Source organism: Penicillium atrosanguineum, assembly GCF_028827265.1.
Source record: "Penicillium atrosanguineum strain IBT 20685 chromosome Unknown utg000002l_segment0_segment0, whole genome shotgun sequence".
Taxonomy (NCBI): domain Eukaryota; kingdom Fungi; phylum Ascomycota; class Eurotiomycetes; order Eurotiales; family Aspergillaceae; genus Penicillium; species Penicillium atrosanguineum.
This window is the reverse complement of record NW_026623134.1, coordinates 2,714,889-2,734,494: the sequence shown is the minus strand read 5'-3', so window position 1 is coordinate 2,734,494 and position 19,606 is coordinate 2,714,889. Positions and strand designations below refer to the sequence as shown.

General features: G+C 51.7%; 6 protein-coding genes across 6 annotated transcripts; 4 read left to right on the top strand and 2 right to left on the bottom strand.

Annotated features, from left to right (window-relative positions):
* Nucleotides 1-1,014: 1,014 nt before the first annotated feature.
* Nucleotides 1,015-2,830, bottom strand: nde1 (nuclear distribution protein NudE; the record flags this gene model as incomplete). Its single annotated transcript, XM_056882874.1, has 2 exons — nt 1,015-2,538; nt 2,594-2,830. The coding sequence occupies 2 exons, from the start codon at nt 2,828-2,830 to the stop codon at nt 1,015-1,017; spliced, it is 1,761 nt and encodes a 586-aa protein (XP_056744715.1).
* An 886-nt stretch (nt 2,831-3,716) lies between these two features.
* N7443_002817 (cysteine hydrolase family protein) lies at nt 3,717-5,069 on the top strand (the record flags this gene model as incomplete). The annotated part of the gene is made up of 4 exons (XM_056882873.1): nt 3,717-3,823; nt 3,889-4,313; nt 4,375-4,506; nt 4,567-5,069. The coding sequence occupies 4 exons, from the start codon at nt 3,717-3,719 to the stop codon at nt 5,067-5,069; spliced, it is 1,167 nt and encodes a 388-aa protein (XP_056744714.1).
* A 485-nt stretch (nt 5,070-5,554) lies between these two features.
* N7443_002816 (TRAPP subunit TRS20) lies at nt 5,555-6,180 on the bottom strand (the record flags this gene model as incomplete). The annotated part of the gene is made up of 2 exons (XM_056882872.1): nt 5,555-5,915; nt 5,990-6,180. The coding sequence occupies 2 exons, from the start codon at nt 6,178-6,180 to the stop codon at nt 5,555-5,557; spliced, it is 552 nt and encodes a 183-aa protein (XP_056744713.1).
* Nucleotides 6,181-6,813: 633 nt separating this feature from the next.
* Nucleotides 6,814-8,151, top strand: N7443_002815 (splicing regulator NSRP1-like domain-containing protein; the record flags this gene model as incomplete). Its single annotated transcript, XM_056882871.1, has 1 exon — nt 6,814-8,151. One exon carries the CDS (start codon nt 6,814-6,816, stop codon nt 8,149-8,151), a length of 1,338 nt encoding a protein of 445 aa, XP_056744712.1.
* A 417-nt stretch (nt 8,152-8,568) lies between these two features.
* N7443_002814 (40S ribosomal eS30 domain-containing protein) lies at nt 8,569-9,318 on the top strand (the record flags this gene model as incomplete). The annotated part of the gene is made up of 3 exons (XM_056882870.1): nt 8,569-8,739; nt 8,811-8,915; nt 9,070-9,318. Coding segments are annotated over 3 exons (300 nt in total), but the record flags the coding sequence as incomplete, so codon positions are not given.
* Nucleotides 9,319-11,439: 2,121 nt separating this feature from the next.
* N7443_002813 (uncharacterized protein) lies at nt 11,440-19,394 on the top strand (the record flags this gene model as incomplete). Its single annotated transcript, XM_056882869.1, has 3 exons — nt 11,440-13,653; nt 13,706-14,312; nt 14,362-19,394. 3 exons carry the CDS (start codon nt 11,440-11,442, stop codon nt 19,392-19,394), a joined length of 7,854 nt encoding a protein of 2,617 aa, XP_056744710.1.
* Between the last annotated feature and the right edge of the window lie 212 nt (nt 19,395-19,606).

The window sequence follows — 19,606 nt, the reverse complement described above, 5'->3', positions numbered from 1 at the left end:
TTTTCCAGAGTCCCACCAAGTGGAGAATCCCAACTCGCGCACCGAAAGTACCTTCCCATAGTGTTTAGTACTGTCAGGTACATCCAGGAACACACTTCCCCAACTCCCAGGTCTTTGTTGGGCCGGTTCCACTGTGCCTCTACGTCCCACCATTTCGACCTTTTCGACTATTTCGACTAATTCCTCACTGTCGTTCCTCTCATTTCCCTAATTACTCTAATTATTACTCTAATGACTTTCATCGTTCTCCTCATTATATCGATCTTTTCCATTCCGCTTATTTCCTGGGTCCTTAACGAATTAGGTGACTTACGGTGTTTTCCCCTGGAGCCCGCTCCATAGATTACCCCGGGGTCGGACACCGAGTCGGCGGCTTGAAACTCCTCGGACTACGAGACTAGGCCGACGGAGTAAAGTACCTACGTAAATTATCCGGGTCTATGCATGAACTAGTCGTCGCTTTCCGGCCTCGACATAATCCGGTGGGGACCCTTCCTAGGTTAGGTGACGTGCCGCTAGCTCCCAACGAGAGATCGGCGATACGGGACGCCCTACCGGCAATGACGCGGATGTACAAATGGTCTATACTACCCAACGGACCTTGGGCTCTAGATCCCGCCATGGTTTAGTGGCTAGCTGGGCTGAGGATAATTTCACCATTCACATTTCACTACAGAAGAACCATTCAAGGACGTAAAATCGTGGGTATTATCAAACGCCTCGCGACGTAGAAAACAAGAAACGCTGAGACACAGCTTAGGACGCCTCGGAATCCACCAGAGGCTGCATCAAATCAAGGTCAAGGTCAAGGGAAGGGAGTGCTCCACATCAGCGCCGAGTAGAACTGTACAGGATGGCGCCGGTGCGGAGTCTCCGTGGCCACGAACCAGGTGGCCCCTATGCACAAAATGCGACGCCATGTTTCCCAAATTGGTGTCAGAGAATATGGCACTCGCGAGAAGCGAAATCTAATGAAAATATCGCATGTCCCAAGTAACTGCCCGGGAGGATTTTCTAATAAGTCTCACCCAGGTCATCTACCCGTGTCTTTCGCTCGGATGGTGGCATGCCCCCCGGGCCGACGCTGGTCTTGAAACTCCGGGGTGTGGGGATAGCGGAGACGCCACTGGTCGTGCGTTTCTTCAGGGTTGGGGTGGCTGAGAAGGATGGCCGTCGGAAGTCATGGGGAATCCGAGTAGTGGTGGGTGTAGTAGAAATATCCCGATCTTCATCAATGCCAGACATGCTGCCGACAGATGAGGTCTGGCCCGCGTTGTTGCTCAGAGAAGACCGCGGTCGGCGGCTCTCTGTCATCGGGTTGGTAGAATAATGTCCAAGGGGTGTTTTAGCCCCAGGGCGGCTCTGCCGACTTTCGGGTCGCGCATTGATTGGCACGCCCGAGTGAACGCTCTGGCTGAAGGAGCTGCGACTGGAGAAGCTGGTTCGACTACTCGGGCGGCTGTCGCCCTGAGTTTGAGCTCCAAACGACTGGCGGCTCTGCGGGAGGTAGGACGGAGTGCCCTCGCTGTCTCGTACGGATGAACCGAAACTGCTGCCACTCATCCGCTTGCGGGAGCTTCTTCGGACGGTCACGCTGGACGGGACCGGGCTATCTCCGGTAATAGACCCCGAGCGAGGGGATCCATGCCGTGAAGACGTCTCGGACGGCGCTGGAAGTCGCGACTTGGCAGACTGGATTCGCTCCTCCAGCGTCTGCATCTTGCCAATCAAGCCACGAATCTGATACAATGACCCGGATTTAGGAATCCCAGGAGGGCGCTGTGTAGTCGATCTCGATAGGCTAGCGCGGGAGGAAATCGACATGGAAGGAGTGGACCGTCCGCCGCCATTGTTGCTGTAGGCGAGGGAAGAGGTTCGAGAGTGAGTGGGACGGGGCGCAGTACGGGCATTTATCAGGGTGCGCGAATTGATCTGGTCGGCGCCCGCTGCCCTGCTTCGAGGAAAGGTGGGGGTTGCATTAATCGACCTGCGCAGACTGGCGGAGGACTCGGAGATGGGAGGTGAAGGTGGAGTTTCAGCAGACATTGCCAGTGATGACTTGGCTGGCGGTGTCGCAAATACAGGAGAGGATGTCGCGGTCCCTGGCGAACGATCAAAGATCTCCAGGTGCTGAGGGGTGGATGGGCTGCGGTACAAAGGGGTCGGCTTGCGACGACGGAATCCGTGCCCCTCGGTGTGCCGCAGCTTCTCCTGAACGATCTCAGCTTCGACCTTGAGATCGGAGAGTTCATCACGCAGGCGCTGGTTTTCGATCCGCAGATCCTCACGCTCCTGTTCACCACTGCGCATTTCCTCCTCCAAAAGCACTCCGCGCTCGATGGCCATGTTGAATTTGGATTCCATGTCCTCCAGGGACGAGGAAGTGTTCCGGGCTTGTCGCTCATAGTCATCGTTGGCGACTTCGATGTCGCGCAACTTCAGCTGCAGAGTGCGGCTCGTGTCGCGTAGGGAAGTGATTTCCTTTTGCAAGGTATTTTGCGCCGAGTTGGCTTCGGCCTTGGACTGCTTGTATTTGGTCTGCCGGTGTATAAGTTTCCTATGTACCGGCCATCAAGATGTAGTTTGATCATACCTTCCATTCCTCAACCTCATATCGCAAATTATCAACTTTCTCTTTCAGCTGGCGCTCCCGCTTCTCTGAGGCCTCAATGTCCTTCTCCAGCTCAGCCTCCAGCTCCCGGCTGGAGAGTTGGAAGTCCGACAGTTCTGTTTCGAGCTGCTCATACTGGGCCTTGTAATGCGCAAGTTCATCTCTGTAGGAGCTGCTGGTGTGCTTCCGCTCGGAAGGCGAATCATCGGCAGCCGGCATCGTCCCGTGTTGGGCACCCGGGCCGCAAAGACGTGCGCAAATCCAACGTCAACCTTCTTTTTTTCTTTTCAAAGAAGCCAGATAATAAATCTGCCAATTACCACGACGACTGCACGGGTATTTTCAAAGAGTCATAGGGCTGCGTTGGTAGCGACGCACGGATGTTGATAAGAGCCCCTCGGCGAGGCGGTGACGCAGCGGGATCGGGGTCGTCGATGAGTTCAATGAATACCCTCCACCGAGAGAGCAAGAAAGTATGGTTTAAAAAAGCACCGATCGGAGTTGTGAACCGATAGACTTACCTATTCTATTGCAGGTGGTATAAACGCTCTCACGGTGGACGGGCAGGTGTCGCGAAAGGCGGGTTCGGGTTAATTAGATCGGGTGTTCAGTTGTCAACACACGTTTCGGTCGTCAGGGGATCCAAAAAAGGCGCTAATCCCGATAGGGAGCTAAGACTTGGTGCCTGAGGCTAGAAGACTAACCCTCTTTGGGCAAGTGACTCTGATCAGCGATCTGGATTCATCCGAGGGTCTCTTTGGGTATCCTTGGGTCTCCTTGGGTCTCCGGGGTAGATCTTACCGTCCGCGAAAGAAAAAAAGGTGCGTTTCATCTCGGTTATTTACATCTCGTTTGTTCTACTCCTCTCCCCGTCTTCTTCCTGCCACCGATCCGTTAGATTATGCCCACGCACGACATCCTTGGATCGGAGGCTGATCGTCAACGCTGCTTCCACGCACTTGTTTACCCTCACCCCTCCGGTTCCCACCTGCTGCTCCACGTTGTATATCATGCTCTCCAGCTTTAAGATGACGATGTGACGCGCGCGCTGACCTCATACCTTACTAGGCTATTTGCGAGATTGGGCCCATCCACCACGCCCATCATGGCGGACCCCACCGACCTGAACCTGGACGCGCCGAGTGACCTTCAGGACATTCCTGAACTTGCCATGCAATTGATTCCCCCGCCGGAAGGAACGTACCCTGACAAGTGAGTGGCCGACTTCCCCTTGCATCCGAAAGCTTTCCCTTCTAACCAGCACCTCCCCTGATTAGGAACACGCTCCTCGCCGCCGTTCAAGCACATGGCAAAGCACATGGCTACAATGTCGTGGTCAAATCATCTAGCACGCCCACCGAGAAGAAGCCAGGTCGGACTGCCAAAGTTTGGTTGCGCTGCGATCGCGGCGGACACTATAGACCTCGCAATGGACTGACGGAGGAGACGCGCAAACGCAGAAGGACATCACGCTTAATGGACTGCCCGTTCATGCTTGTCGCAGCTGGTTCCCCCGGTATCTGGTCTTTGACCGTACTTAACCCAACACACAACCATGGTCCCATCATCGAGAAGCCCCGTCAAGTACCTCACCACAAGGTGCGCAAGGGTCAACTGCCCGCAATACCTTACGACTGGCCCCATGATGCGACCTTTACACCGTACACGACTGCACTTGTTATCATTGACATGCAGAAAGATTGTAAGCTCCCTCGAACGTTATGCGCATCATATCTGGGGAAATATACTAACATCTTTGCTAGTCTGCGCCCCTGGTGGATACCTCGAATACCAGGGTTACGACATATCTGCCGCACAAGCACTAATTCCCAAGTTACAGCGGCTTCTTCATTCTTTCCGCTCTGCCGCTTTCCCTGTATACCACACTCGTGAAGGTTCGTACTCGAGTTACACTTTACCCTACTGTTTGCTCGACTCGCTAACCCATCTTCTAGGTCACCGTCCCGATTTGTCCACTCTTTGCAGCCGAGAGTTATTCCGTTCTCGTAATAACGCCATGGGCTTGGGGATTGGCTCTCAAGGCCCCATGGGTCGCCTGCTTATACGCGGCGAGCTGGGTCACGACATAGTAGAGGAGTTATATCCTCTGCCGGGAGAACCCATCATTGATAAGCCCGGCCGTGGCGCCTTCGCACACACGGATTTTGAACTGATTCTGCGAAATAAAGGTGTCAAAAATCTTGTCATCGCCGGTGTTACTACCGATGTTTGTGTTTCAAGCACCATGCGCGAGGCCAACGACCGCGGATTCGACTGTGTCCTGCTGGACGACGCCAGTGCAGCTAGCGAACCATCTCTCCACGTGAGTACCGTCGAGTCTATCAAGATGGAGGGAGGTATCTTTGGGTCTGTCGCCAAGCTTGAAGACGTAATTCAAGCCGTTGACAGCTTCAAGTCCGTCACTATGAAGAAGCTGACTCCTCAAATGACGGGCTGAACACATATAAAACATCCCCGAATTTTTTTCTAGCGGGTTTGATATAATTGCTGGGATTGGGAGGAAATAGGCGTTTTTCGGGATAAAGACTCCCTTTTTTTGGGTGATTCTAGTATCCAAGAGCGTCCTTCAACCCTGGGTTTCGGGTTTTCAGGTTTCAGGTTTCAGGTTTCTTTTTTTATGGATTTAGCGGGATATGGGATATTCTTTTTTTTGTCGAAAAGTCATGGTTGAAAATTTTTGTTGGAGGGTCTACAGTCTGGACATTATCATAGTATGCATTTACCAACAAACTGACCCTTTTCTTTCCCGGGTATCATACATCTTCGCTGTTCGCTGTTCGCTGTTCCACCTGTAATAGCTCTCGTAGATATTATATCAAGTACACGACACATGCAGAGCAACACGACTTCAAGGTAAGGTTCATGCAAGCCCAAAACGCCACGCTCTGTCAAAAAAAACATGAATCAGTAAGCTCACTCCATTTACAGCCACTTCTTTCCCGCGCCTGTGACCTTTGTCCGGAACACGGGGCTCTTAATTTCCATCCCCTGTTTGTAGAATGGGCTCATGGCTGTCTTGACATAGCTTTCGTACACTTCGTTCATGAACTGGCGTACTGCTTCCTCGGTTTGAGGGGAAGTCGGGTTCGCAGCGACGGAGCTCGACGAGGCACGGGTGGTTGATGCGGATGAGCCGAGAAGTGAGGACGATCCAAGACCGCTGGACGTACCCGAGGGCAGTTGGGGAGGTTGGTGCAGGAGGAGGAAGCGGGCGCCGCTGGGTGTGAGGAAGGCGGAGATGTAGGCTGCGGCGGGTGGATAGGTGTCAATGTGCTTGAGGTACCTATTTCAGGGCATTAGCTCTGGGTTCGGTACTAAAGTGGTTGATGAATAGCCCATGCAGGGTGAGAAACTCACATTCCACCATTGATCCACTGTGCTTCTTCGACAATGTCCAGACTGGAGTGGATGATGAATTGGTTCATGTACTGCGCCGTGTCGGGGAATCGGAATCGGGCAATGCCATCGCCGCCGCCTTTCGAGGTGCCAAATGCGATGTTAAAAATTGGCGTGTCGGTTGGTGAGAGGATGGTGAAGTAGTATGACATTTTGACAGGACAGCGAGGGCGGAGATCGGAGTCGGGGGTGTCGAGGGGAGACGAACTGCTGCGGCCGATGTTTAGTGTCGGACACGTGATTGATAAGGGACCAGCTTACATCTAAGTATGACCTTGGGAGCGAGAACTTCAGATCTAGACGTATAACCTAGAGTATCTTGGGTCGATACCTTCTGTTTGGTGCAATTTTTCTGTAGATTACCTCTTTAGCAGCTGTTCTTTCATGTATAACAAAGATCGTTTGAAAGTGATCCGGATGCTCAGTCTCAGCCATGATATATTTCTCCAATTGAAGCAAGCAAATCAGAATATTTCAAATAGAAACCAATCACATATATCTATCTATCTCTCTTCTCAACTATCTCAAAAACCTAGAGGTACATCATCATAAAAGGATCAACCAAAAAGACAGAGCTTAAAGTGCTACTTCCACGAGGCTTGACTCTACTTCCCCCGCAAAGGAAGGTCACATGACTGATAGCCAGCCCCTGCTTTATCGCTATCGCGACTTTTTGATCTCGACGTCACGCTCCTCAGGTTGCGCCCACTTCATTTGCTCCGCCACCCCTGCAAGCTTGTGTATAGCATACTTGCGGCAACAGACCAGCCAGATAAGACTACAAAATGGCGCCGCAATTCGGCTTGAGTCTAACTAATAAGAAGCCTTCGGGGCCGAAACCGAGCAACCCTCTCGGACAAAAGCGCAAGAAGAACATTTTCGATGACGACTCGGAAGATGAAAATCAAAATGGAGAGGGAGCAGTTGAAGTGTCGACACTCGGTGGTTTCGATGCGCCGGCTCCCAAACCCTCGAAACCGTCCACGACAGGGCCCCCACCTAAACGAAAGATGCAATTGGGAAGTGGCAAGCCTAGTGTCAAACCATTGAATAAGAGTTCGATATTTGCGGATGATGAGGACGAGGATGAGCAGAAAGATAAAGATCAACAAGGAGAGGTGCGCTTCGGACTAAACCAGGCGCAGTCGAAGCAGAAGACGGTCCCAGGCAAGGACTTCACCAACCTTTCTGCAATGCATAGCAGCAAAAAACATGCAAAAGAGGCAGAGGAGCTGAACCCGTCAATCTACTCCTACGATGCTGTATACGACAGTCTACACGCCAAGACAGAGAAGTCTGCGACCGCCGACAAGAGTGAAACACCCAAGTATATGGAAAACCTGCTTCGCAGTGCCGAAATCCGGAAACGAGACCAGTTGAGAGCGCGAGATCGTCAGCTGGCCAAGGAGAGAGAGGCTGAGGGCGATGAGTTTGCGGATAAAGATGCCTTTGTCACGAGTGCCTACAAAGCCCAACAAGCAGAGATGCGGAAGGTGGAAGAAGAGGAGGCACGTCGCGAAAAGGAGGAGGAAGAACGGAAGAAACAGAATGGCGGCGCTGGCATGGTCGGATTCTACCGGGACGTGCTTTCGCGAGGCGAGGCAAAACACGAAGAAGCCGTCAAAGCTGCCGAGGAAGCCGCCCGCCGCCTCAAGGCAGGCGAAGCCACAGAGGACATTGCGGCGTCGGAAGAGAAGAGCGAGGCTCAGAAGGCCGATGACCTCAACGCTCGTGGTGCTCGTGTTGCAGTCAACGACGAAGGCCAGGTGGTCGACAAGCGGCAACTGCTGTCCGCAGGATTGAACGTAGCACCCAAACCCAAGACTGCTCCATCGGCTGCTTCTACAGCAACCGCCCGACCCGCAGGACGACCTGGTCCTAACTCCAACTACCAATCTGGCCGTGCTGGCCAACGTTCTCGCCAGACCGAAATGATCACCCGACAGCTCGAGCAGCAGGCCCGTCAAGAGGAGGAAGCAGAGGCTGCACGACAAAAAGAGATCGCAGAGAAGGCTCGCAGCCAGAAGACCGTCAGCGATGTCTCGAGCGCGAAGGAGCGATATTTGGCAAGAAAGCGGGAGCGGGAAGAGGCTGCTGCGAAGCAAAAGGCCAACGCCAAGTGAGGGAGATCCTGGGAATTTGTACATTTGCATCTACGGTGCTCACAAGGGAGTTTATGGTTGTATAATTGACGGTGTTTGGACTTGTATGATTAGTACATTAGTGGTATTCGAGCCTAGAGCAGCTACAACCAAAGAACTACATGGTATTGTTGCCTTTGCCACTTTAAGCATACTAAAAATACGCAACCGCCAACAGAATAAATCAAAAGTGATACGTTAAGATCAGAATCCACATGAATCACTGGTGAAAGAGATCAAGACCCTAATGTACTTCGGAGAAACCAGTGCTTAACTCCGTCCCACTTTGCACGTGATATAAGCAGCCCAATGACTCATCAGATGACTCATCCGAGTGCTCCCACACGCCCGCACATAAATTGATCCGCACCGACGACGCTCGCTAAGCCGCCCCACAGTCGCACTGCCAATTTTGAATCCCTATCGTGCCTCGATCGCCTCGCTTCATCACCCTTCAACAACGCACACCTCTTTCGTCCATCCCCATCAACATCCAACATGGGTAAGGTTCACGGCTCTCTCGCCCGTGCCGGTAAGGTCAAGGCTGCCACTCCCAAGGCAAGTACCCCCGTGAAACCATCGCCACCGTGTCCGCCGCGGATCCATCAAGCGCCAGCATCCTAACAGACATCCGCATACAGGTCGAGCCCCAGGAGAAGAAGAAGCAGCCCAAGGGCCGCGCCTACAAGCGTATCCTTTACACCCGCCGCTTCGTGAACGTCACCATGACCGGTGGCAAGCGCAAGGTACATACCGATTGAGACCCCTTCCAGCCACCATCACACACAACCCACTCGAAAATATCACCAACCCCATCACATCCATCAAATCTATCACGCACAATCAAGGAGACCAGAACAGCAAGGAGACGAGAACAGGAAGGCTGACAATGGAAAACAGATGAACCCCAACCCCGGCACGTAAATTGCCCAACGTCGCTAAAGAAAACCCCCGAGTCGTGGAGGAACGTCGAGGTTTTACGCTCTTGAAAGACATGATCGCAAAGCACGACCCCGCCATGGCCCCATCGAACGAAGACTTACCGGCCGCGGCCGGCTACTTGTACGGATGATATCATGCTTCGTTTTCATTTGAATTTTCGGCAACGGATCGGTTTTTGAGGGGTGGAAAATATGAGGAAATGGATACTGGTAGCTTTGAGATGGAAAGCCATGGCTGGGGGCCAGCTGCATGCGCAGGCTGTGCTCAGGGTGGTCGTTTTCGCCTCTTTACATAGGCTATTCCATGCATTGCATTTCCAAGCCAGGAATGGACTCTTGTCGCCCATCTCTTTTCGTTTCTCTTGCGGTTGCTGGGCTCTACGAAAACTGGTCAGTTGGAACTTGTTCCCTCTCTGACTGGTGTTTCCGGCACTGCTCTGTAGGCGTAACTTGTGTAGGATACGCGGGCTTTCTGCACATGTGCACTCCAGAGTTACGGGTTCCGAGGACTTCAAACCCTGAGAGTCCTGCTCGAGTGATTGCAGTAACATGAGCTTCTTCCCGCAACGCGGGGTCCTACTCAACATGACCCAGGGATTGTTCCACAAGACGATGTAATAAGCCCTGTGGGCCTCAATATTCACAGCATGTATACCCTTCCATGAAGACAATTTAAACATTTCATACCTGCCACAGCCACTCGGTAATTCTAGCCTACGGCTAAGCGCCGCTATCAAGTACCTATCCAAGCGGACTAAATGCTCTGGGTGGCCTGAAGCCATCGTGGATCCCACGTTGCCGCAGGCTGAAAGCTTACCCAGGTGAGCATGAATACTACGCGAGAACATACTGAAGAGCTGTCCTTGCTATATTCCAAGGCTATTGTTGGCTATGGATTGAATCCTTTAGCCTGAGATAAGGAGGATCGTCTGAATCTTCCCTGATCTGAGGGTTTTACTGGCGCGACTATTCGTCAGGCGATTTCCAGACTAGACATTTAGAAGGATGTTCTGAAAATTAACAATGATTAAACATTTGAACGTCTCTTCTTTGGAGGGTTCGGTTACCAAAATTGGATATATATAATTTTGTTGCATGATTCATGTCCTTCAGAGCACACAAATGAAAAGGCCGAGGTTCCTGCTTTAAAGAAAATAAAAGTCAATAATCGGTCCAATCAACCTTGGAATCAGAGTAAATCCCATTGAGTCCGATAGTACCGACATAAATGAAGCCACTTGCCAAACTAGTCCACTAGTGGAATCTTCCGAAGTTGATTTGGAGAGTTTGCTCGGCAATGTCATGACATAATCAGTGAGGGGGTCCATTTACAAGGGATGCCCTCGCCATGCGAAGAGCGGTCCGCTGATTGCAGACAAAGAGAATGATCTCATGAGCCGGCGGGAGCCCCGGAACTGACATAGAATAGCGAGTAAATGACCTCACCGCGATGAGACCCATGGATCGCGGCGTGCAATTAAGGTTGTCGGGGATGAGCGCCTCGGATGACTAAGAACATATATGGCCAGTCAATCAACTGGATTCTTTCTCTTCTCTGACTTGACAGATGGATAGTCTTGCGACGATGAAAGTCTTTACGTCACTGAACTGAATAACGTGGGACAACCCACACAATCGTGCGGCGGGAGTCCATTATTTCAAGATTTGATCTGTCGACTACCCCACACGAGCACTAGCCCTCCGCAGCTAATCTTGCGATGGTATCGGTACATCTTGAGCTCAAAATTGACAATTGTTGAAGTGATAGAAAGCGGGAAGTGCTCAGGCTAGGTAGAACGTTGTCTTGGTGTATTTATTTCTGGTATCAAACAATCGCGAGCAAATTAATCACTTAACTTCTCAGATAACACGAAATATGCTAAACAGTGACGAAGCTTCAGAGTCTATGCACATAGATCACCTGCCTTAAGAGACCCACAAGGCCCCTTGGCCATATGCTATACAGCATCATCGACTCGAGTTGAGGAGCTGGTATTGCTACAATCGAGGCTTCTATAGCCTTCTTGACCCGCTTGCGGTCCTTGGACCCATGAATGCAGTGCACGGCTCATTTCCGAACAGCACTTGTCCTGAATTTTGCAGTTTTGTAGAAGATAGCTCGGTAGCTCTAAGTACACCCATGATGTAACCATCTGAACAGGGACGATTCTGGTATTAATTGTCGCGAAATCTGTCCATTTCTAACTTCCTCTCTTATACCCATTACAACTGAACTCAATGACTGTACGATAATTTCAATTTGACTTTCACGACCAATACCTATTCAATTCACAATTCACCACGATACCCAATCCCTCTATACATCACCATGTCCGCCCAACAAACCGGCCAGGAGATGGATTCGGAGAAGTACCAGAGCATCGGATCTAAGGTTGCGAAGCAGCTTAGCAAGAGGATGTCCCTGAGCAGAAGCTCGAAAGAGAGCTCGAGTAAAGAGACTAGCACTAGCAAAACGACTACAGCCGGTAGTGGCATCGGCCAAACCGCGACAACAGACAATGCTACCAAGGAGACTGCCAATGAAAGCAACACCAGCAAGCAGGTTCTCGACAAGGGAGAAGAGATGAAGGGTCAAGGAGATATGAGTGGTATTAGGGGAATTGCGGAAAAAGGAGAAAACAATAAGAACGCCATGGGCCAGGGAGACGCTGCTGGAGCTGTGAGCGGTCTCGGCCTGACCAAAGAAAACGCTCAAAACCCCGCCGAGGAAGTCGGCAACACCGTCTTCGGCCGTAATTCGAGCATCAACCCGAATGAATCGAACGATGATATCAGAAGAGGCCCGGTCACCCACGGCCGGATGAACCAGCAAAACACCACCGGAGGTGACTTTTCCGGAGCAGGAGGTAGCGGAAAAGAAGGTTACGGCCAAGCTGGCGGCAGCAATTATTCCACTGGAGGCCCTTCGTCAGAAGGCTTCGCTGGCAGCAGTTCGGCAGCTGGAGATGCTGCAGCCAGGGGCACTGGTAATCACTTAGCATTCGTTGGAAGCGGCGGCCCGAAAGGAGACACCACTGCAAGCCAAAACGCCAAGAGCTATTCTACCGGAGAGACTACATCAGCAGCAAAACTTGCTGGAAGCAAAGACATGAAAGATAGTTTCGATAATAGCATGGCTGGAAGCAGTGCTGCCAAAGACAGCACCCTCAGAGGAACTGCCGCTGGGGGAGCCTATACCGGAAGCGAAGCACCCAAGTCAAGTAGCTCTGCAGGCAAGCCGGAATTTACTGATACGGCTTGGGGCACGGGTGTCGCTGGTGCCGGAAGTGCTGCTGCTGGAGGAACTCTTGCTGGAAGCAGTGCCTCTAAAGGAGACGCACCTGGAACCAAGTATGCCTACACCGATGCTTCAAAAACCAATGTTACCGGAGACAACGTTACCGGCGGAGCATTTGGTGGAAACAGTGCTTCGAAAGATACCGCCTCTAGAAATACAAAGTCTACCTACGATGATGCTACCATGGGAGGCATGAACGGAAGACAGGGGACTAACAGCAACATTTCTGGGGCTACTTCCAGTGGAGGAGGGCTTTCTCGAAGCAACGCCACCAAAGGAAATTATGGAAGTGATATGTCTACTGGTGATATCGTCAAGAAGAGACTTACCGGAGGTGCCGTTGCTGGAGGTGCCGCTACCGGCGGTTTCACTGGAATGAAAGCTGGAGGCCAAAGTGCGACAGACGACACAATTGACCATGAGCTCGGCGAGCAATCCCACATCAGCCAGGATATTTTCAGCTCTGGAGCTTCTAACAAAGATGCTAAAAAGGGCCTCGCTGGGGGCAAGGGAATGATTTCTCATGATCCTCCCAGCAAGACCAAGAGTAATATTGGAAAGCATAAGATGGATCAACAGACGTCTCAAACATCCGAGGGAGCTCTTAACCAGGGGACCACGTCAGCTGGACAAGCCAGCAAAGGCATCTCTAGTAGCAGTGGTCTTGGCATGGGTGCTGCTGGTGGCGGAGCCCTATCTGGGGGAGCTATGGAGAGCGGCGGTATTCGTCGAGACATGGCTCAAAGCAATATGGGCCAAAGCTCCTATAGCCAAACCCAAAGCAATATGGACCAGAGCTCCTATAGCCAGACCCAAAGCAACATGGGCCAGAGCTCCTATGGTCAGACCCAGTCGAGCACTGCTACTACCGGCATGAGCAGCAGCACCACTACCACCAGCGCACAGCCCAAGCGTGTTGTCCAGAACTTGAGTGGTGGCGGAAACAAGGCCACGGTTCTCCAGGACAAGGTTCAGGCTGTCTCCCAGAAGTGCAAGACCCAGCTTGGTCTCACCGCGACCGAGATCAGTCAGAGAGGACCAAACGTGGATACGTTCTTCGATGCAGTCGCTGCCGAGCGTCTCCGCTGGATGCCCCGCGATGGAAGCAGACTTGACTGCTGCCTCAGATGGGCCTCTCGACTTGCGTATGCAGTTGATGCTCTGCGCCAGTCGATTGGAGCCTTTGCACCCGGAGCCGATGACGCCGCCAAGCTCATTTGGGGATTTGAGATCCTTCTCTTGGAGGTAAGAGAAAACGTCGATTAAACTTTAAAGGTGATGCTAATGTGAAATTTAGTCCGATCTTGACAACATGGATGTTTTTGAAAGCGTTTTCGGCAGATACGGCCGCGTCGCTGTGCACATTTACTTGCTTCTCCAGTACGAGAGCGCTTACAAGTCGTCCCCTGAGCTTCAGCCAGAGGCTTCAGCTGTGTATGCAGACCTGCTCGAAATGGTCTGCAGCACCACGGCAAGCTGTGTTGAAGGAGCGAAGAGCAAAGAGTCTGAACATACCATTGCTCACAATGTTGACTGTGCATTTTTGACCTATGCCAAGCGCTATTCGACCCATTGGAACAGCATTGTCGAAGCTGCAACTTCGAAGCTTTTGATGAACAGTTCCTCCATTTACATGACCCCCGAACTGGGCAGTCTTCGCCAGTTTTTGGGTGTTCAAGACCGTCCTCTTCAGTTCATTCTCGAATCCCGTACGCACTCCCTTGCAGAAGGGTCGTTTGAATGGTTCAACAATACCCTGTATGACTTCTCAACTGGAAAATCCCCAGTGATGCTGGTGACCGGTGGCCCCGGTTCTGGAAAGAGTGCTCTGGCCCAGTGGACCGTAGAGCGACTTCAGGAATCAGGCGAGCACGACAACTGGAATGTGATTCCATACACAATCCGTGAGTTTATTACATTCGAGACAACTAGAAGAGGAACTAAATATATCAGGGGCCGATATTCCTGTCGCGACGCTGCCACTTCGCTTCCTGAAGGGCATGATGCACCAGATGCTGGATCACTGTGTCAGCGACCAGCGTACCCAAGAGGCTATTCTGGTCGAAGTGGCCAAGGCAGCTCAAAGCGCACTTGATGGTGCTGGCGAAGCTGAGGTCGAAGGATCACTTTGGAGAGGTATCCGCAGGGGATTGAACTCGGACATTCAATACATGTTTATTGTGGATGGTTTGGATCAAATGAAGGCCGGCGATACCGACGCCATTTCCTGCCTCACCAAATTTGCCGAGATTCTTTCCGAGCAGAATGCCGGTTCAAAGATGATTGCCTTCACCAGGCCTTTGGGCTCAAAGATGCGTGCCACGAACATTGAACAGTTCACGTTGCAGACTTCTCAGACTCAAGCTGATCTGGAAGCTTATGTTTCTAAGATGATGTGTGGTTCGCAATTCGATGGCCCTATGGACGACCAAATGGATTCGGCCGTGTCTGTCATTGTCAACCGCTCACAGGGGTCCTTCAGCTGGGCGGAGATGGCAGTTGCCTACGCCCAACAGCAGAGGACTTTGAGCCAGGCAATATCATCTGTACAGAGCCTGCCTGAAGCCATGTCTGATTTGCTTGACTTCCATATGAAGAACATGGACTTCAGTCAACATGAGACACGTTACATTATGTCGTGGCTTGCTGCTGCCGAGAGACCATTATTGGTCGAGGAGGTCGAACAGCTGCTAGCTGTTGACCCTCAGGGCCCTAGCTTCATGTCACGCTACTCACGAGGTGAAGATCCGTGGTTTAGTTCCTTGAAACCCCTGGTTATGACCCGCGATGGCGTGGTATCTTTCGCCCACACATGTATTCGTGACCATATCATCAAGCAGGCAAAATCTGCCAACACCAGATCTCCACTCAACTTGAGAGAAGCTCATTACGACCTTCTTACTAGGTGCCTTGCCTGGGTTCAGCTGAGTGTGCAAGAAGAGGCTGAAATCTCCATGGATAAGCTGAGCATGGAGGAGCGTAACCATCTCTTTGACAAATATGTCATGCTTGAGTACACTGCTCGATACTGGCTGTCACATCTGCTCTCGTCACCTCTCGTCACCGATGATGGTGAATTCCAGTTCACGACCGGATTCAAAAAACTGGTTCCCCCAACTGTACTCTTTACTCGTCTTGAGTTGACTTGTAAAGAGTCCCAGTTCACCCGCTCCAGTGTCGTCGAACTCTACCGACTGGCTGCGGACATCCGTCGTTTGGTTTTGGGTGAGAAGTCATTGGCTCTTCTCCAAAGTCTCTTCTTCAGTTCCCGTGTTTCCAAATTGGCCCATGCCAGCCATGCAGACGAGCACAGCTACGAAGCATGGAGACTTAGTCAAGAGCTCTTGGGCCAAACCGACAGCATTACTGTGAATTGTGTTGAGATGATGACCCAATCTTTCACTGCACGGGGCACTATGACTACTCAACAAGAGGACATCATGAAGTACCTAATTTTGACTGATTCTGAAATCACTGGGGTTGAGTTCAACCAGCGCCTGAATTACCTCGGAATGGTAGTTGGCATGTACAAGACTCGAGGGGACAATGAATCTGCCCTCCTCATCTCGAAACAATTCTACCAGCAAGTAATGCAGAAGTACGGTACCAACTCGAGACAATCGAACGAGACTGCGGAATTCTTGACTAGTCAGTTCCCAACAACTGGCAGTGACGAGATGAGCCGGGACATTGCGAGAACCAAATATGATAACATGCTTCGCACCATGGAAGTTGACGACGAGCGTCGCATCAAGTACACCCTGTACATGGCTCAGATGTACGAGCAGGAGGGTGAGACGGCCCAAGCCCAAGCAATCCTGTCCTCTTTATGGGCTGGTCTCAACTCTCGCGACATCGACTCGGTTGATATGATGGACAAGAAGGCCAATGTCGCACTAGTATACTACCAGTTCCTCCGCCGACAGAACCGCAACGATTCAGCTGAAATGATCATCCGCGAGCTTGTTGCAGATCTAGAGACCACTGGTATTCATTCTGAGGAGATGATGCAGCGTGTGCAGCTTCTCCGTGTTGAGACACAAGAAATGCACATGTATAGCATGGATCGTGCCTTGGCCGTCCTCATGTGGCGCTACTACAAGGAGACCGGCCAGGAATACACCCAAGATGCTTCGATTCTGGCTCTTTCCCTTGCTGAAGGCATGGCTGCAACAGTATCCATGCATCGATCCTCTGGCTTGTCCGTCAGAGACCGCAAGCTGATGGTTGAGCTTTTGGATTCCATCGCCTCATCTCCCAAGAACCTCACTGTGTCCACATTGATTCTGTGCCACAATCTTGCCAGTATCTATGTACGAGAAGGTGACTGGCAAGAGGGCGGTGAATGCTCCAAGGCCGTTTTGCAGCATGTGTGGCCTAATGTTGAGAAAGCCGGATCCCACAAGCAGTTCAGCACTGAATTGGCACCCCCAATTGCCGACCTGGCATTGGTCTTAGCTTACTGCCACTTCCGCAGACTGCATCTGGATATGGCTAATGTCGTCTATGAGAATGCTTTCGCTTCTCTCGTCTCATCTGATAAAGTGCCCGTGCCTTCTGTCCTGGCTGTTGCGAAGGCCGTGGTTGAATTCTACGAAACCACGTTCCAGTTCACCAAAGCTCTTACTTTGCTCCATACTGTCAGCAACTTCTTGGCAACTCGACTTGGCGAGACTCACAAGCACACTATTGATAATCTGTACTTGGAAGCTGCCCTGGCAGACCGTCTGGAGATGAACACCGAGGCAAAGAATTCGTACCAACGCATCTACAAGAGCACTTGCGGTGAAACCACCATTTCTCCGGACGGAATCGAAGCTGCACTTGCTCTCATCGGTCTTTATGAGAAGGAACTGAAGTGGGATTCTGCTCTGGAGGTCTACCGGCACCTCTGGCCGACGCTGGTGGTTCAAGACAACACTTCTACCTATGATGAGATGGAAGTCGAACGTCTCCTGGAGAAGACCTATATTGGCTACATGACTATTCTAACTTCCCGAACAAGGACAACGGAGTTCTCTGAGAGATACAAGGTTGCGTCTGACTACGTGACTACGTGCCGCAATGTGTACGGACCCGGGGATCAGAAGACACTTAGTGCACTTCTACTCTACGCCGAGTTGTGCGAGACCAACGAGTCGTATACCGACCAGGCTATCGCGCTCTATAAGCAGCCTCTTCAGACTGCGGACTGGGTGCCGACATCCGAATCGTCCTTGCCTCTGGAGCAGATGTCGCAGCCATTACCCATTACGCTCAAGCACAAGCTGGCCCAGCTCTTTGTCCGCAGGCGTGACTCGACTAACGAGGCTCGCTCGCTGTACACCGAAGAGTACCAATTGGCGAAGAAGACCCAGGGACATTTCTCTACCACTACCTTGTCCTGGCTTCGAGAGCTCGCTTTGGCCCATTCTAGACAGGGCACACCTTCCTCTGTCCAGCAAGGCAATGCCCTTCTTCACACATACGTCACAGATGTCCTCCACGCTGGTGGCGATCCCAGTATGATGAGTGACTGGGCCCGCAAGATAGCCTCCATCTATCTTGAGTGCGGCTTCATCGAAGGCGGCAACAGCGTTCTCGATGAGCTCCGCCATCGCGTGCTCTCAGGATCCGATACTTCTGCAATGGCATTGGGAGATCGCCGCGACGCCGTCTTCGTAGCCTCCTTCGAGGAAGTGTTCGGCCGCCGTGGTACCTCCGAACAAATCATCACCGAGATGTACCGCGAGATGCAAATCCAGAAGACCTTCACGAGGAACCTTTCAGGCCACGATTTCATCCCGACACTGATCTCGGGAGATCGTCTTGCCCGTCTGCAGATCGATCAGAATCGCGTTCGTGCCGCGAAGGATACCCGCGACAGGCTGTACGAATACTTCTGCGCTACTCTCTCTGCTACCAATATTGCAGACCGTGACATCGTGATGCAATTCTACGGTATCTGCCTCCGCGAGATACACAACAAGAACTATAACTTGAACATCCTCAAGACCACCACCAGCCTAGTCCGCGATCTATGCAATGACCAGCGCTTCCAAGACGCAAGCGACGTCACCGGTGTCTTGCACTCATTCCTGCACCTGACAGACGGCCTGAACAGCTACGACAGTATCATCACAGCCACCAAGCTATGCCTGTACCTGAGCGGCCACCAAGCCACGAAATGCCACAATGAGAAACTCTTCAACGAGATGTCCGTCAAATCTAAGCTGCTGCTCCAGGAACTCATGGCCTCGTCCAAGTCCCTAGGAATTGAGATCATGGACCTCCCATTCCCCGAGCTTAACGACATCATCACCCTACTCGGCGAATGTGAGATGTTCGACGACCTTGAAGCAATCCTGACCCAGCTCTGGACTTCCCGCATTGTCCAGCGCACCTGGACTCCAGACGTGGTTGTTTGGATTGGCCGCAGACTCGTCGAGACGCGCTTCTGCCGCGGCTCCGTCGACTCGGCTATCCAACTGTGTCGCGATATCTGCTACAATCTGCGCCAGGTATGGGGTAGCTGTGACAACGTTACACTGGAGATGACGAAGCTTCTATCTGGTCTCTTCACAGCCTCGGGAGATCACAAGTCTGCTGCAACGCTGCACGAAGGTGTGCTTTACGACTTACTCGGCGACTCTGAAGCCAAGAGTCACCCCGGCGCCTCGGACGTAGTCTCCCAACACATGGAACTACTCCGTCGTGCGCAATCTCGCCTCGGCTCAGAGAAGAGTACCCGCTCATCGTCTCATGCCGATCTAGTCGCCCAAGTGACAGACCGGTTCGGTCTGCAATCCGAGCAGATCGAAGGTGTGGGCGATGCCCACGGCGGAGAGAACTTCGGCGTCTGGTCTAAGCCTCGTCGCTTCAGTATTGATGTTAACGATCCGGATGAGCAAGGCCAGATGCATCACAACCACTTGCGGGAATCTAGTGGTGCTGGTTTGTTGACTGGTAGTGGTGCGCCTAGGAGGATTTCCGTGCAGGCGCTGTAATGGGATGTTATTGGATAATTAAATTGGGGATGGAATGTTGATTCAAATTGCCAGATATTTGTGATTTTTTTTTTTGTTTTGGCTTTTTGATTCAACATGTAGTTGTGGGGGAATTGGGATCAAATTGTAAAGTATACGTATACAGTCAAAGTTCAGTCAATTTTATTTTATTTAAAACTATTTGCGGCCTCCAAGATGTAGGAATAGAAGTG